This window comes from Oncorhynchus masou, chromosome 17, assembly GCF_036934945.1.
Source record: "Oncorhynchus masou masou isolate Uvic2021 chromosome 17, UVic_Omas_1.1, whole genome shotgun sequence".
Lineage (NCBI taxonomy): Eukaryota > Metazoa > Chordata > Actinopteri > Salmoniformes > Salmonidae > Oncorhynchus > Oncorhynchus masou.
This window is the reverse complement of record NC_088228.1, coordinates 8,590,277-8,607,638: the sequence shown is the minus strand read 5'-3', so window position 1 is coordinate 8,607,638 and position 17,362 is coordinate 8,590,277. Positions and strand designations below refer to the sequence as shown.

The window sequence follows — 17,362 nt, the reverse complement described above, 5'->3', positions numbered from 1 at the left end:
GTAGAATCGGAAATTAAAATGTTTTTTTTTTACAATTTTTTTTTTAAGACTATAATTTGCACTTAGTTCGATGAACCTCGGGTGGACCGGAAGCGGTTGCAAATTCAAATTCGGTTGTAAAGATTTAAGCTTTTTTTTGTCTCCTCAGACGTGGTGGCTAACAACAACGACAGAGAACCATTTATAGAGCTTCATGTGGTGAAACGAAGGATTTTCCCAAGGTAATGCATGAATGCCGTATATTTAAATGTTTTCTTAAACTCAACTAACGTTAGCAAATCAAGGAGCTAAATAAAAGGTTACATAAAAATAGTAATCAAGGAGCTCATGTAATTAGCAAACAAAGCTAACGCTAGCTAGCATAATTGATTATCCAACCTGTCTACAGCTAGCTTTACTACCATGCACTTTTGTGTAATCTACAATTCTGGCGGCACTGTTGAGGTTAAACGCTATACGAGCTGGCTTGCCTGCTAACGTCGGACACAAATGTTTCTCCCTGCAGCTGTGGTGTTGCTAGCTAACGTTAGCTACTCGCTAACATCAGTAGCGTTAACGTTGGAGACACTTGCGTTTTTTTTTTGTTGCAAACCGGGCTTATGCATAATATACGCCTTTTCTCATCATACTGCTTTGTTGCTTGTGTAATACGTGTGTTGTGTGGGTAGAATAACACAATGTGGACATTTATGCCATGCAAAAGCATTTGATATCCTAAAAACGTTCAATGTCATAATTAACAATCAACATGGTATAACGTTAGCTACCGTGCTAATGTTCAGAGTGCGAATTACATCGTGCAATTCGTGGTCTTATTGGCCTAAATAAAGACGTCAACAATTACTTTATTATTATTTTTTTTCATAAACACAACAAGTCGTCTTAATGTTTGTCAAAAAAAATACTTAAAGTAAACTAACTGCATGTTCGTCCACTCAAATAACCCCAGCATCAAATCAGTTTCATTGCATTATATTCGCGCCATTTCATAGGAATAGAAAGACATCTGTTTACGAAACACAATGAAGTGTCCCTAATGACATTCTCGGCCATTGCCATTGATTATGCTCATATTGATCAAGTCTACAGCAATGGATGTGTTTTGCTTAATTTTTTAAAACTTGTTTTGATACTTGTAAAGTCGGACGACCTGAAATTAGGCTGAAACTGTCCCGGGAAAACAGGATGGTCACCATAACACACACACACACACGGTCAATTTATTAGACTACATTATAATGTGTATTACCATGAACGTCAAAATATGCCTACTGGTGACGTAGTGGTTAAACGGTTAGTTTTTTTGGTGGGTAACAATTTCTAAACTTTAGCCCCGGGACTGCCGGTCACGAATATTATTCTGCAGAGAAACACGAAGATTGAACTTCACTCAGAGCAGCGGTCGATCTCCAACGCATTCATAGTCGATTGACAAACATTCCTGTAAAAAAAAATAAGATAAAGCCTTGTTCCTATTTACTTATTTTATTCATCTCGGGCTGTTTTCGGTAGGTGCACCCGATTCAGCGAACTGTTGCAATTATGAAACATTTTGTGTGTCTGAAAGTACAAACTCTGCCTTCCCGGTGGGCCCTAGGAATACTAAGGCATTTTATTTTGTAAAGTGGTTTATTGCATTTTAACATTTTCAGTCATCACCTTGTCTGAAGGATTATTGTCAAGCCCTGCATGTTTTTTTTTTTTTAGTTCATTCTCATGTAATGTAGGCCTCATTGAACACCACACATTGGCTGCTACTGTAGGCTAAATGATAAATAGCTGTTCTATGTTAAAATGTTATGGGATGAATTTCTCTCCATTGTTTTTGATGGTAGGCCTACATTATGATCAAATAGCCACAGTAGCCTACTTGGCCACTGTTGTAACTTAACGCGGGTACAACCTCAGTTGTTCACAGTAAAACGTGCAGAATTTTCTATGTTCAGGTTTGCTCTCAGCAGACCTGAAATTTGCTCAGTGCCTGAAAAAACAAGGGAACATTGATGGGTAAACTGAATACTGGTCGTGGAAAAAAGTAACGCTTCCCTATTTTTCTGAAAAAGATGGGTAAATGGAGTTTACCCTCCACTAGTCCTACACCACTGCCGGTGTAGCCTGCCCTCAGACTAGACAATTTTACACAAACAGGTAGTCTACGTTCAATATAATAGGCCTACAACAGTTGAATAAAAACACGTTTACACCCTAGTTGATAAGTTGTCCATAATTCATTAATTGAATGCTACCTTTCCTTACATTAATGAGTGTTGTCATTATTAAGCATTTAACAATTGAACTTAAACCCTGAACAAAATTCTGGATCTTGGCGATCTCGGAACGTGCACTATACCTATGATACATTATCATGGGTGCACAATCCAAAATAATGAAGGCCCATGCCATTGAATGGTTCTAATGGAAAGAGTCAACTACTATAGGCCCACTGTCATTAACATATGCTTGTTGAATGGATTGGATGCATGTTGGAGTCTCGTTGTCTAAATATCTACTTCTCAACATTCTGTGGCGCACCTGAATAACAAAGCAATGAGTGCTCTAAAAAACAGCTGACTGACAAAAGCAAACGATGATGAATCAACGGATTAATCTAATGCATTGGAATAAACCTTTTTTTTATTTTTTTTAAATCAAGGACGCATGGCAAACAAATGGCAAATTAGGAAGTACAAAGGAAAATCTATGCATTTTTAAAAGAACAGCCTGGGCCGAAATTCAGCACCAAGTGGACAGTGCCACTTTCCAGCCAGAGATAGAATTCTACAGTACCATTCATGGACAGGAAGACTGTGTAGCCACGTGGATATAAATGGTTTAAACCACGTTTTTCTCCATATTTACAACTAAAATATTTACCACTGCATTTGAAACAAATAGAATGGTTCAAATTAGCATTATTTAGAGCCCCCTCAAGTTCAACTTGTTGCATTCAGGGGAGCTGAGCCCACCCTAAACGTTACACCTTACATGTTCTGTTTAGAGGCGAATTAGCTCTGGCAGCCAAAACAACCAAATACTCCCATCTAAACGTGAATCGATTCTCAATTGCTGTACGGTTCTAGAAACAAAGCCCTCTACTTTCATACCACAAAATAACAAGCAAATGCTAAATATACAGTTACTGTTCACACAGTTGCAGCCAACATTTCAGTGACAACACATTAGTGGCATCATGCTTCCATTTACACAGGTGTTCGGAGAAGCAGTTAGCCAATTAGCACGAGTACATGTCTGCCTGTTTTCCGCAAACAAGCTCTGTAACATGGAAATATGACCGTGTGAGAACCCTAACCCTATAAAGTGTAGTTATTTAACCCAACTAAGGTTAGGTCAGCCTTTACAACAAACCATATTGGCCGACCAGCTTAATGATATCCGATTTCAAATCACTGACCTTATTGCTGTCCTAATACAATTGCATGGAATCAGAAGAAGAAGAAAAAAATCTTTGGGTAGATCTGTCTTTCATTTCAGGGCAATTTACATGTTTTTTTTATAAGTAACCATGTCAATGTCTTTTACAGTGGGTTGCACCTGGAGATCACAGGTCCATCGGAGAATGGCACTGAATCAGGATGAAATAATAGAAGGAATGGAGATTAAAATGGAAGTAGAAGAAGAGGCAACCAAATCTGAAGTGCAGGTAGATGTTGCTGGCAGTGAAGAGTCAGATAAAGCCTTGTCCAATAGTAACCTCGCAACACCTAAAAGGGGGCGGGGTAGGCCACCCAAAAATGGATCGGTCTCCAAGTCAGATACATCCTTGTCGAATGGTAACCCCTCAATACCTAAGAGGGGAAGGGGTAGGCCACCCAAAAATGGATCAGTCTCCAAGTCGGATAAATCCTTGTCGAATGGTAACCCCTCAACACCTAAAAGAGGTAGACCTAAAGGATCAGTGTTTATGAAAACCAAGATGCTGAAGGTGATCGGCCTCGCGGCGGCTTGCCTACCACGAAAACCAGTTGACCCCTCCCCAAAGAAGCGTGGCCGGCCCAGTAAAGTTCAATCGACAAGGAAGAGCCTAACACCCAAGGGTGAAGAGGATAGAAATAAACTGGAAAGCCAACTAAGGCGGCCACTCGGAAGGCCGCGTATCTATCCACGCAATGATTCTCCAGTCACTGAACCCAGGGGAAGAGGTCGCCCACGCAAGACGGAGGATGCCTCCAAGTCCCCCATCTATGGTGGTCCCCCACGGAAAAGGGGCCGTCCCCCTGGTGCAGCAAACAAATTTAAGAGGGGGGCAGAGCAGGATCAGGACAACGGTGAACCTCCAGTCAAAAGCTCCTTCCACGCCAAAGAAAAGAGCAAGGAAGCAGGATTTCCACCAGTGGAAGAAAGTGATCAGGAAGATGAAACCGGGAGGGTGGATCAAGAAAGTGAAAAGTGGAAGGTGGAATATAGAGAAGATCCCAAGAAGCCAGTTACCCCCAGTGACCCCACTAGCTTTCTCTGGGCAAGCCACAAAACACCTAAGAGAGGTCGACCTAAAGGATCAGTCTCCAAGTTAGGGGCTAGCCCCATAACACCTAAGAGAGGTAGACCTAAAGGATCAGTCTCCAAGTTAGGGACTAGCCCCATAACACCTAACAGAGGTAGACCTAAAGGATCAGTCTCCAAGTTAGGGGCTAGCCCCATAACACCTAACAGAGGTAGACCTAAAGGATCAGTCTCCAAGTTAGGGGCTAGCCCCATAACACCTAACAGAGGTAGACCTAAAGGATCAGTCTCCAAGTTACTGGGTAGCCCCATAACACCTAAGAGAGGTAGACCTAAAGGATCAGTCTCCAAGTTAGGGGCTAGCCCCATAACACCTAACAGAGGTAGACCTAAAGGATCAGTCTCCAAGTTACTGGGTAGCCCCATAACACCTAACAGAGGTAGACCTAAAGGATCAGTCTCCAAGTTACTGGGTAGCACCATAACACCTAAGAGAGGTAGACCTAAAGGATCAGTGTTTACACAACCCAAGATACTGAAGGCAACGGGTGAGCCGCCGCGAGGCCAACCTCGAGATGTGGTTGACCTCTCCCTTGATAAGCATGGCCGGCCCAGTATAGCTCAATTGAAAAGGGGAAGGCCAAAGAAGATACTAACACCCGATGAGGAAGAAGAGCTAAAGAAACTGGAAAGCCAACCAAGAAGACCATGCGGAAGGCCACGTATCTATCCCTGCGATGATCCTCCAGTCACTGAGCCCAGGGGAAGAGGTCGCCCTCGCAAGACTGACGCTGCTGCCACCAAGTCCCCCATCTATGATGTTCCCCCAAGGAAAAGGGGCCGTCCTCCTGGTGCAGCAAACAAAGTTAAGAGGGGGGCAGAGCAGAATAAGGACAACGGTGAACCTCCAGTCAAACGCTCCTTCCACGCCAAAGAAAAAAGCGAGGAAGCAGGATTTCCACCAGTGGAAGAAAGTGATCAGGAAGATGAAACCGGGAGGGTGGATCAAGAAAGTGAAAAGTGGAAGGTGGAATATAGAGAAGACCCCAAGAAGCCAGTTACCCCCAGTGACCCCACTAGCTTTCTCTGGGCAAGCCACATAACGCCTAAGAGAGGGAGGCCGAAAGGATCCATTTCCAAGTTACTGGGCAGCCCCATACCACCTAAGAGAGGGAGGCCGAAAGGATCAGTATTTACACAACCCAAGATACTGAAGGTGATGAAGCCACTGCGTGGCCGACCCCGAAAAGTGGTTGCCCCCTCCCCTAATAAGTGTGGCCGGCCCAGTAAAGTTGAATCGATAAGGAAGAGCCTAACACCCAAGGGGGAAGAGGATAAACTGGAAAGCCAACTAAGGCGGCCCCCCGGAAGGCCGCGTATCTATCCACGCAATGATTCTCCAGTCACTGAACCCAGGGGAAGAGGTCGCCCACGCAAGACGGAGGATGCCACCAAGTCCCTCATCTATGATGGTCCCCCACGGAAAAGGGGCCGTCCCCCTGGTGCAGCAAACAAAGTTAAGAGGGGGGCAGAGCAGAATAAGGACAACGGTGAACCTCCAGTCAAATGCAACTTTCACACCAAAGAAAAAACAGAGGAAGCGGGATTTCCACCAGTAGAAGAAAGTGATCAGGAAGATGAAACGGGGAGGGTGGATGAAGAAAATGAAACGGGGAAGAATATAGAGAAGTCACCACGAAGCCAGTTACCCCCAGTGACTGTAATAGCTTTATCGGTGCCATAAGCAGGATAATGTTTGGCGACAGCTCAGCCAGCGACGGTACCCCTTTATCTAGTTTGTAAAAATGTGTGTGCCAGTATAGCCTAATTTTTGATAGAAAACTACATGACCAGATGAGGGTGGCCTGTTAGGGTGACCACTGTCATGAACATACACAGAAAAAAGAAAAAAAACGCAGCATGTAAAGTGTTGCTCCCATGTTTCATGAGCTGAAATAAAATCAGACATTTTAAATACGCACAAAAAGCAACTCAAATTGTGCAAAAAGTGTGTTTACATTCCTGATAGTGAGCATTTCTCCTTTGCTAGGATAAATCCATCCACCAGACAGGTGTGCCATATCAAGAAGCTGATTAAACAGCATGATCATTACACAGGTGCACCTTGTGCTGGGGACATAAACGACCATTAAAATGTGGGGTTTCGTCACACAAGTTGCGTATGCAATGTTGACTGCAGCAATGTTCACCAGAGCTATTGCCACAATTTCATTTTATCGATGGTAATTTGAATGCACAGAGATAGTGTGACAACATCCGGAGGCCCATTGTTGTGCCATGTATCTGCCACCATCACCTCATGTTTCAGCATGAAAATGCACAGCCCCAAGTCAAAGATCTGTACACAATTCCTGGAAGCTGTAAATGTACCAGTTATCCCATGGCCGGCATACTCACCAGACATGTCACCCATTGAGCACATTTGGGATCCTCTGGATCAACAGCATGTTCCAGGTTCCGCCAATATCCAACAACTTCACACAGCCATTTAAGAGGAGTGGGACAACATTCCACAGGCCACAATCAACAGCCTGATCAACTCTATACGAAGGAGATGTCATGCTGCATGAGGCAAATACTGACTGGTTATGAGCCACACCCCTGCTTGTTTTAAAGGTATCTGTGACCAAAAGATGCATATCTATTCCTAGTCATGTGAAATCCATAGATAAAAAAGGTCTAATTCATTTATTTCAATTGACTAATTTCCTTATATGAACTGCACTTCATGTTGAATTTTTATTTTTGTTCAGTGTAGATATTGCATTCACCTTTTTATGGGGTTAAAATGGTTGTTATTTGGACTGTGCAACTTTCAATTCAACATCCCTAAAAATGTATCCATTAAGATGTACAGACATTCACTTCTGTGAGGGTTTTGTTCACTTATATTATCCTTGTAGTTTTCTTAACATTACTCAGATCTTTAGGATTTAGACTACTGTACTTCGTTGGCTGCCAGTCCTGATAACTACTTTTTGATTGTACCTGGGCCCAGTTTTCCAAAAGCATCTTAAGGCGAAGTTCATAGTTCGAGCCATAGGATCCTATGGTTCTCATGAACGTAGCCTTAAAATGCTTTTGGAAAACTGGGCCCAGAGGAGTAACATTTGAAACGGGGACAGCTTGTGTGAGATTTTTCTAGGTTGGTCTCAATTGAGTCTTCACATTTTAGTCAACATTTTCTATAATCATGTTATCGTCTTGTCGGTGACATTTTAATGTCTGAGGGTAGTATGAATGAGTTGTTTTCAGTGACTAAATTGTGTAAGTTTACTGCAGTAAAATGTCAGTCGTATTACATTGATGGTTTTTTAAATCTCAATAAAAAGCACAAAAAAAAGTAAATTATTCTGTTCTTATTCAGTACATGGCTTTTGAGTGTATCAAACATGTTTGAAAATCAGATTGTGGTCAGGCTAATATTAGCTCATCCAGCCGCCCCTGGAGCTTTATATGAGTAAAATACTTTGCTCAAGGGCACACCGGCAGGAGACGGTACCTGGGATTTGACACCAGCAGCCCTCTAGGTGACAGTGTCTACTCATGAGGATCAGAACAGACTACACAGGTGCCACAAAACCAACAACTGTCTAGCTACATTATTTCACAAATCAGTAATCAAGTTCAGCCAGCTAGCTATTATAGCCTCCTACAGCACTGCTGCACTAAAATAAAGGCTCTTGGGATACTATTCTACAGACCCCTGACTGCCTCTCCATCATGATCCATGTCGGGTCCAGACCTCGCTGCAATGTAGCAAGCTGTCCACCTGCCATTCCGTAATAGTAGCATAAACTAGCTAGCTAACTTACATTTCAGGAGTTTCTTCTCAGTTGTGAAGTAAGGTTGGCTGGACATAACTTTAAGATAGCTCATTTAGCTGTGAGATTGACATAGATTGCTGCAACTACCCCAAGGAGACCACAAACAAACCCTGGGTCAAGTTAACTCATCTAGCTAACCAATGACCTTTTACAGATGAAAAGTATATTTTAAAACCTTTTGAAAATGTACAAGATATCCCTGAAAACTTCGATATATATATATATATATATATATATTTTTTTTGGGGGGGGGGGTCAATAGCATTACTCAATGTTATATAGACATCACTACTTGCGAATAAAGGACTAGCTAAGGTTAATTTAGTATTTACTATGACTTAACTAGTTACTGTAACGTTAACTGGTCAACAACACTTCGCTACTGCTAACTAGCTACTTCTTTTGTTGTTTACCTGTGGTTGGACGGATGTTGACAAGGAAAACATTCCCAATATCGCTCTCGAGACAGGCCAACAATGTGTTTCGAGGATCCTTTCCGATATGCCCTTTGATTCTCGTTCCTTCGATCCGGTCCAGCCGTCCACTCGGTTTGTTCGCGAAATGAAAGCGGCTAATTATAAAGGTCAACCGGATATGTTACATTAACAACCGGGGTAAATGCTTAGCTGTAAGTATGAATGCAATGATTCCGTGAGATAAAACATATTTTGAAGCTACTATATAGCTAACCTGAATCAATGGATCATTTATATTGTTATTTAGGCCAATTTATGCCACATCAACAAAAAAAAAAGGCAAGATTGCATATCAATGACACACCAATCCAAATTATATAGTTGCCGAAATACAAATAAGGCTTATCACAACATTTGTGGAAAATATAAATCTCCCTAAATATGACTAAATATTAATAATAATATTTGACCAGTCCATATAAAACGTTTGGTCCCCACAGGCTCTTGCAAAAGCACATTTCATTTGGCAACTATACACAGAGTAATGTTGATCAATCTGACACAAGAAATAAGGAACATATTATTTTCCTTAAAAAAATTCCTCAAACTTTATTCATGCTCCTAATAGATTTGTATCAACATGCTATTGGTTTTGGTGCGGCAGGTAGCCTAGAGGTTCGAGTGGACTAGTAACCGAAAAGTCGCAAGCTGTCGTTCTGCCCTTGAACAAGGCATTTAACCCACTGTTCCTAGGCCGTCATTGTAAATAATAATTTGTTCTTAACTGACTTGCCTGGTTTAGTAAAGATAAAAAAAGATCTCGTCCTTAGTGAATGGGAATGATATTGCGACATTAGATTCAAGAGGCACTTGGTAAATTCATATCCCTGCTAACAATAGGAAATAAAGAACGGTCGACCTCAAATTGACCTTATGCCAATTACTGAACTTGTTCCTATTTTTCGGTTTCGCTAGTTATGTATAATGCTTTAGTAACATAAGCAACCATAAGGTTGGCTATATAGCAGGGGCAGACTGGGACATAAATCCCCCCCCCCCCCCACACCCACACACACACACACACACACACACACACAAGGCTGTAATACTACTGACACAACATAGGCAACTATAGTACAGCGTTTCTCATCTTTTACTGTACCAGTGACGGTGAAACACTCCTTTTTTAACCAGCTTATGTTTAAGACAAATACAACATGTAAAAGCACTACTGGAGATACAACTCACCACTAACAGCGCCTCTGTTGCCTTCCTGTTGTGCAATCTGTCTCTGCATCTTCTCTGCTGACTCTGTCTGTCTGTCTGTCTGTCTGTCTGTCTGTCTGTCTGTCTGTCTGTCTGTCTGTCTGTCTGTCTGTCTGTCTGTCTCTTTCACAGTCTTTGCTTCTCCTTGTGCTCCTCTGTTGTCACTCTGTCTGTCACTCCTACGTGTTAATTGCTATTAAATACTATTAAATACAGTGCCTTTGGAAAGTATTCAGACCCCTTGACTTTTTCCACATTTGGTTAAGTTAGCCTTATTCTTAAATTGACTAAATAAATAAACAAAAGCCTCATCAATCTACACCCAATACCCCATAATGACAAAGCAAAAACTGATTTTTAGAAATGTTTGCAAATGTATGAAAAAACAAAAACTGAAATTTCTTATTTACATAAGTATTCAGCCCCTTTGCTATGTGACTTGACATTGAGCTCAGGTGCATCCTGTTTCCATTGATCATCCTTGAGATGTTTCCACAACTTGATTGGAGTCCACCTGTGGTAAATTCAATTGATTGGACATGATTTGGAAAGGCACCCGCCTGTCTAAGGTCCCACAGTTGACAGTGCATGTCAGAGAAAAAGCCAAGACATGAGGTTAAAGGAACTGTCCTTAGAGCGCCGAGACAGGATTGTGTCGAGGCACAGATCTGGGGAAGGTTACCCCAACATTTCTGCAGCATTGAAGGTCCCCAAGAACACAGTGGCCTCCATCATTTTTAAATGGAAGATGTTTGGAATCACCAAGACTCTTCCGAAAGCTGGTTGCCCAGCCAAACTGACCAATCGGGGGAGAGAGGTGTCAGAGAGGTGACTAAGAACCTTATTGTCACTCTGATAGCGCTCTAGAGTTCCTCTGTGGAGATGGGAGAACCTTCCAGAAGGACAACTATCTCTGCAGCACTCCACCAATCAGGCCTTTATGGTAGAGTGGCCAGACAGAAATGTCCCCACAGTAAAAGGCACATGACAGCCCGCTTGGCGTTTGCCAAAAGGCACCTAAAGACTCTCAGACCATGAGAAACAAGAATCTCTGGGCTGATGAAACCATGTTTGAACTCTTTGGCCTGAATGCCATGCTGAGCGCTCTAGAGGAAACCTACTGTGAAGCTCCAGAGCGCTCGGGACCTCAGACTGGGGCAAAGGTTTACCTTCCAAAAGGACAACAGCCCTAAGCACACAGCCAAGACAACGCAGCTTCGGCTTCGGGACAAGTCTTTGAATGTCCTTGATTGGCCCAGCCAGAGTCCGGACTTAAACCATATTGAACATCTCTGGAGAGACCTGAAAATAGCTGTGCAGCAACACTCCTCATCCAACCTGACAGAGCTTGAGAGGATCTGCAGAGAATAATGGGAGTAACTCCCCAAATACAGGTGTGCCAAGCTTGTAGCATCATACCCAAGAAGACTCGAAGCTGTAATAACTGCCAAAGGTACTTCAACGAAGTACTGAGTAAAGGGTCTGAATACTTATGTAAATGTGATATATATATATATACACACATACACACACACTAGCATTCAAACGTTTGGGGTCACTTAGAGATTTTGTTTTTGAAAGAAAAGCACAAAAAAAAAATTGTCCATTAAAGTAATGTCAAATTTATCAGAAATACAGTGTAGACATTGTTAATGTTGTAAGTGACTGTTGTAGCTGGAAACAGCAGATTTTTAATGGAATATCTACATAGGCGCACAGAGGTCTATTATCATCAACCATCACTCCTGTGTTCCAATGGCATGTTGTGTTAGCTAATCCAAGTTTATCATTTTAAAAGGCTAATTGTTAATTAGAAAATCCTTTTGCAATTATGTTAGCACAGCTGAAAACTATTGTTCTGATTAAACAAGCAATAAAACGGGCCTTCTTTAGACTAGTTGAGTATCTGGAGCATCAGCATTTGTGGGATTGATGACAGGCTCAAAATGGCCAGAAACAAAGTACTTTCTTCTGCAACTTGTCAGTCTATACTTTTTCTGAGAAATGAAGGCTATTCTATGTGAGAAATTGACAAGAAACTGAAGATATTGTACAACACCGTATACTACTCTCTTTAGACTAGTTGAGTATCTGGAGCATCAGCATTTGTGGGTTCGATTACAGGCTCAAAATGGCCAGAAACAAAGTACTTTCTTCTGCAACTTGTCAGTCTATACTTTTTCTGAGAAATGAAGGCTATTCTATGTGAGAAATTGACAAGAAACTGAAGATCTTGTACAACACTGTATACTACTCCCTTCACAGAACAGCGCAAACTGGCTCTAACCAGAATATAAAGAGGAATGGGAGGCCCCGGTACACGCTGCGCAAGAGGACAAGTACATTAGAGTGTCTAGTTTGAGGAACAGACACCTCACAAGTCCTCAACTGGCAGCTTCATTAAATAGTACCCGCAAAACACCAGTCTCAACGTCAACAGTAAAGAGGCGACTCTGGGATGCTGGCCTTCTAGGCAGAGTTCCTCTGTCCAGTGTCTGTGTTATTTTGCCCATCTTAATCTTTTCTTTTTATTGGCCAGTCTGAGATATGGCTTTTTCTGTGCCTAAAGACGTGGATGTTGATTAAGGAACCCCCCTGCACCTCTCTGATTCAGAGGGGTTGGGTTAAATGCAGTTGGAGACACATTTCAGTTGGAGGCATTCAGTTGTTCAACTGACTAGGTACCCCCATCTCCCCTGCTGTATTTCAAGGATAATTGCATGTCACATGATCAAGCAAGAAAATACAAAAATTCTATGAATCAGTATCGAGTACAATATAATGCATGATCTAGATTATATACAAAATGCACTAATGCAGACAGAAAAATATCATCAATTATTGCGTTTACATATTCCATGTGAACATTTCTTCAGTATAAAAAAAATACAGGATTGTGACAGAGAAGTGAGCTATTGAGACCACTAGATGGGGGTATCGAACACCAATAAGGTGCAATATACAAGTTACAGAAAACATTTCAATTACAATTCTTCATTCATTCCTGATGGGCGGAGAGTTTTTAAATATAACATCCACCTGCATTCTGTCTGGAGAAGACTAAATTCAAGATTACCACCCCTACGTGAACGTTGTATTGTATACCGGTTCTGTAGTAGCCAGGTTTCCATCCAATTGGCGACTGAGTTTCATGCGAATATTATCAAATATGCACATTTTCCCAGCAGTCGGTTACATGCACATAATAATGCGATTATTGTGTATAGACAGATTTATATAATAGTTCGATTAAAACGTTTACATGATTTGCAAGAAGAACGATCCTCTTACACTTCCATGGACACATCTGAAATCGGTTTACCTGATGGCACTGAAAAATGCAGAATATCGCCAATCAAAATAAACGTTCAAGTACAACGAACATGTTATTTTTGGGAAGCATATTTGATTCTGATTTCGGATTTATAACGTTTGTATTTGAAAACGACTTCTACTACGCCTACATTCAGTAGTTCCGAGGTAAGGAGAGGCTCGCTCCGCTGCTGGGACACGCGCAGATCAGATACAGCGCTGAAACACCGGGCAAGGCGTTTACTTGTCCTAATAATTCAAAATATTGTTCAGAAAACCCGGTGTTTTAATCGGCGTACGTTTACTTCGATTTTGACTTTACGCCGGTCAAAATAAGCAGTGTAAAGTGTTTACAAGACTATTGCATAATCTGCCTACTACCATAAACCGTTTAATATCGAATTATTAGTGTCCATGTAAAGGTAGTGGTGTGTTTCCACCAAATGCGCTTGTTGTGGATAATAATAAGTACATAATTACGCGGTGCACAGAAAATGGAGAAAAATTAAATATTCAATCTGTTTCCATCTCACGTTCAACTGTGCCGATGGTTTTGTCACAAACTCGTGCATTAAATAGCAAATGTGCCTCATCTGGATTTGGCACGTGCACTCTAGCCAACGGCTCGCAGATACAGTGTGGGTAGACTCTGCAGGTAGGATATTCTACATGATTAGATTATCATGGATAAGAGCGAGAATATTTGTATTTGTCAAACGACTGTCATGCATCGATCTTCATGTCACCAGATGACCCTCGACATTGATTGGCTAGGAGCATCAAACTCATTCCGTGGGAGGACCACACACCATGTCATCGCTTGACTCCCAAGTTTACTTCGATATTATGGTTATTATATCAATATTTGCATATAAAGGCGTTTTCACCGCCATTTCTCGCATAATTCATTTTACCGACACAAAAATATCTCACCATGTCGAATGAATAAATTATCTGTCGGAATTTATAAAATTGTACTGACACTTCCTGTTTCCATTACAGCTGTTGGGATTTATTTGAATGACTTTACTTGCATAATAACTGTGGATGAGAACGTGGTTAACGTGCCTGAGTGGTGCGGTGCGTCTCTCTGTTTTCTTCCTACGTCTACTGCACCCACAGACACGGGCGCATGACTTGGACCAGCAGAACCAGAAGTTTTAGCAAATAATTCTGTTAATTTTACACATTTAGCAGCGTAGGCTACAATGGCCCTTTTTGGGTTTCTGCTTTGTCGGCACCACCATTCCGTTTTTCAGTTTTGACTGAGTGACTGACAAGAGTCAGAGCGGGTCTCACATTTGCGCGTTTGACTTTGAATGGAAATTTGCGCCACATAAACTCAGCCAATTAGAAAACCGGGCCGGCCCATCTTGGTAGGGGGACCGGACATTGCCCAGTGGTCAGCAAAAATGCTCAATATATACTGAACAAAAATATAAACGCAACATGTAAAGTGTTGGTCCCATTTTTCACGAGCTGAAATAAAAGATCCCAGAAATGTTCCATATGCTCCCAAAAAATTATTGCTCTCAGATTGTGCGCACAAATTTGTTAATATCCCTGTTAGTGAGCATTTCTCCTTTGCCAAGATAATCCATCCATTTGACAGGTGTGGCATATCAACACGCGTTGTTAAACAGCAGTATCATTACACAGGTGCACCTTGTGCTGGGGACAATAAAATACCACTCTAGAATACGCAGTTTTGTCACACAACACAATGCCACAGATGTATGGAGCCAGATAGCAGCTAAAAGGTTGAACGTACATATCGTTACGATAGTAAGAAAATCCATACGTAAATTGTTGGATTGGATACTGGCCATTATTACTTTATATGATATATATATATGGTATATACCATATATACCATATATATATATACCAAAATCACTGATGGAAAAAGTACCCAGTTGTCTGAAATTGTCATATGTGAGTAAAAGTAATGATACCTTAATAGAAAATGACTCAAGTGAAAGTCACCCAGAAAAATACTACTTGAGAAAAGTCTAAAATAATTTGGTTTTAAATATACTTTAGTATCAAAAGTAAACGTATACATCATTTCAAATTCCTTATGTGAAGCAAACCAGAAGGAACCATTTTCAAAAAACATTTTTTTAAATTTACGGATAGTCGGGGCACATTACAACACTTTGACGTCATTTACAAATGAAGCATTAGTGTTTACTGGTTATGATTCATTTTTCCTGGTAGATACTACTGGTTATGATTCATTATTCCTGGTAGATACTACTGGTTATGATTCATTTTTCCTGGTGGATACTACTGGTTATGATTCATTATTCCTGGTAGATACTACTGGTTATGATTCATTATTCCTGGTGGATACTACTGGTTATGATTCATTATTCCTGGTGGATACTACTGGTTATGATTCATTATTCCTGGTGGATACTACTGGTTATGATTCATTATTCCTGGTGGATACTACTGGTTATGATTCATTATTCCTGGTAGATACTACTGGTTATGATTCATTATTCCTGGTGGATACTACTGGTTATGATTCATTATTCCTGGTGGATACTACTGGTTATGATTCATTATTCCTGGTAGATACTACTGGTTATGATTCATTATTTCTGGTAGATACTACTGGTTATGATTCATTATTCCTGGTAGATACTACTGGTTATGATTCATTATTTCTGGTAGATTCTACTGGTTATGATTCATTATTCCTGGTAGATACTACTAGTTATGATTCATTATTTCTGGTAGATACTACTGGTTATGATTCATTATTCCTGGTAGATACTACTAGTTATGATTCATTATTTCTGGTAGATACTACTGGTTATGATTCATTATTTCTGGTAGATACTACTGGTTATGATTCATTATTTCTGGTAGATACTACTGGTTATGATTCATTATTCCTGGTAGATACTACTGGTTATGATTCATTATTCCTGGTAGATACTACTGGTTATGATTCATTATTCCTGGTAGATACCACTGGTTATGATTCATTTTTCCTGGTGGATACTACTGGTTATGATTCATTATTCCTGGTAGATACTACTGGTTATTATTCATTATTCCTGGTAGATACTACTGGTTATGATTCATTATTCCTGGTAGATACTACTGGTTATGATTCATTATTCCTGGTAGATACTACTGGTTATTATTCATTATTCCTGGTAGATACTACTGGTTATGATTCATTATTCCTGGTAGATACTACTGGTTATGATTCATTATTCCTGGTAGATACTACTGGTTATTATTCATTATTCCTGGTAGATACTACTGGTTATGATTCATTATTCCTGGTGGATACTACTGGTTATGATTCATTATTCCTGGTAGATACTACTGGTTATGATTCATTATTTCTGGTAGATACTACTGGTTATGATTCATTATTCCTGGTAGATACTACTGGTTATGATTCATTATTCCTGGTAGATACTACTGGTTATGATTCATTATTCCTGGTAGATACTACTGGTTATTATTCATTATTCCTGGTAGATACTACTGGTTATTATTCATTATTCCTGGTAGATACTACTGGTTATGATTCATTATTCCTGGTAGATACTACTGGTTATGATTCATTATTCCTGGTAGATACTACTGGTTATGATTCATTATTCCTGGTGGATACTACTGGTTATGATTCATTATTCCTGGTAGATACTACTGGTTATGATTCATTATTTCTGGTAGATACTACTGGTTATGATTCATTATTCCTGGTAGATACTACTGGTTATGATTCATTATTTCTGGTAGATTCGACTGGTTATGATTCATTATTCCTGGTAGATACTACTAGTTATGATTCATTATTTCTGGTAGATACTACTGGTTATGATTCATTATTTCTGGTAGATACTACTGGTTATGATTCATTATTCCTGGTAGATACTACTGGTTATGATTCATTATTTCTGGTAGATACTACTGGTTATGATTCATTATTCCTGGTGGATACTACTGGTTATGATTCATTTTTCCTGGTGGATACTACTGGTTATGATTCATTTTTCCTGGTAGATACTACTGGTTATGATTCATTAT

General features: G+C 40.5%; 2 protein-coding genes across 4 annotated transcripts in view; one reads left to right on the top strand and one right to left on the bottom strand.

Moving 5' to 3' along the window:
• LOC135558390 (ATP-dependent zinc metalloprotease YME1L1-like) overlaps positions 1–8,885 on the bottom strand; it is a 32,106-nt gene extending 23,221 nt beyond the window's left edge. For all 3 annotated transcript variants that reach the window (XR_010458355.1, XM_064992161.1, XM_064992162.1), the window contains exon 1: positions 8,723–8,885. Coding sequence is in view for 2 of the 3 variants with exons in the window: in XM_064992161.1 (XP_064848233.1) it covers positions 8,723–8,755 (33 nt within the window). In the remaining variant the exon portion in view is untranslated. The remainder of the gene's footprint in view (positions 1–8,722) is intronic.
• LOC135558389 (serine/arginine repetitive matrix protein 2-like) lies at positions 90–7,824 on the top strand. The gene is made up of 2 exons (XM_064992160.1): positions 90–221; positions 3,543–7,824. Exon 2 carries the CDS (start codon positions 3,578–3,580, stop codon positions 6,203–6,205), a length of 2,628 nt encoding a protein of 875 aa, XP_064848232.1. The 5' UTR covers positions 90–221; positions 3,543–3,577; the 3' UTR covers positions 6,206–7,824.
• Positions 8,886–17,362: the final 8,477 nt, after the last annotated feature.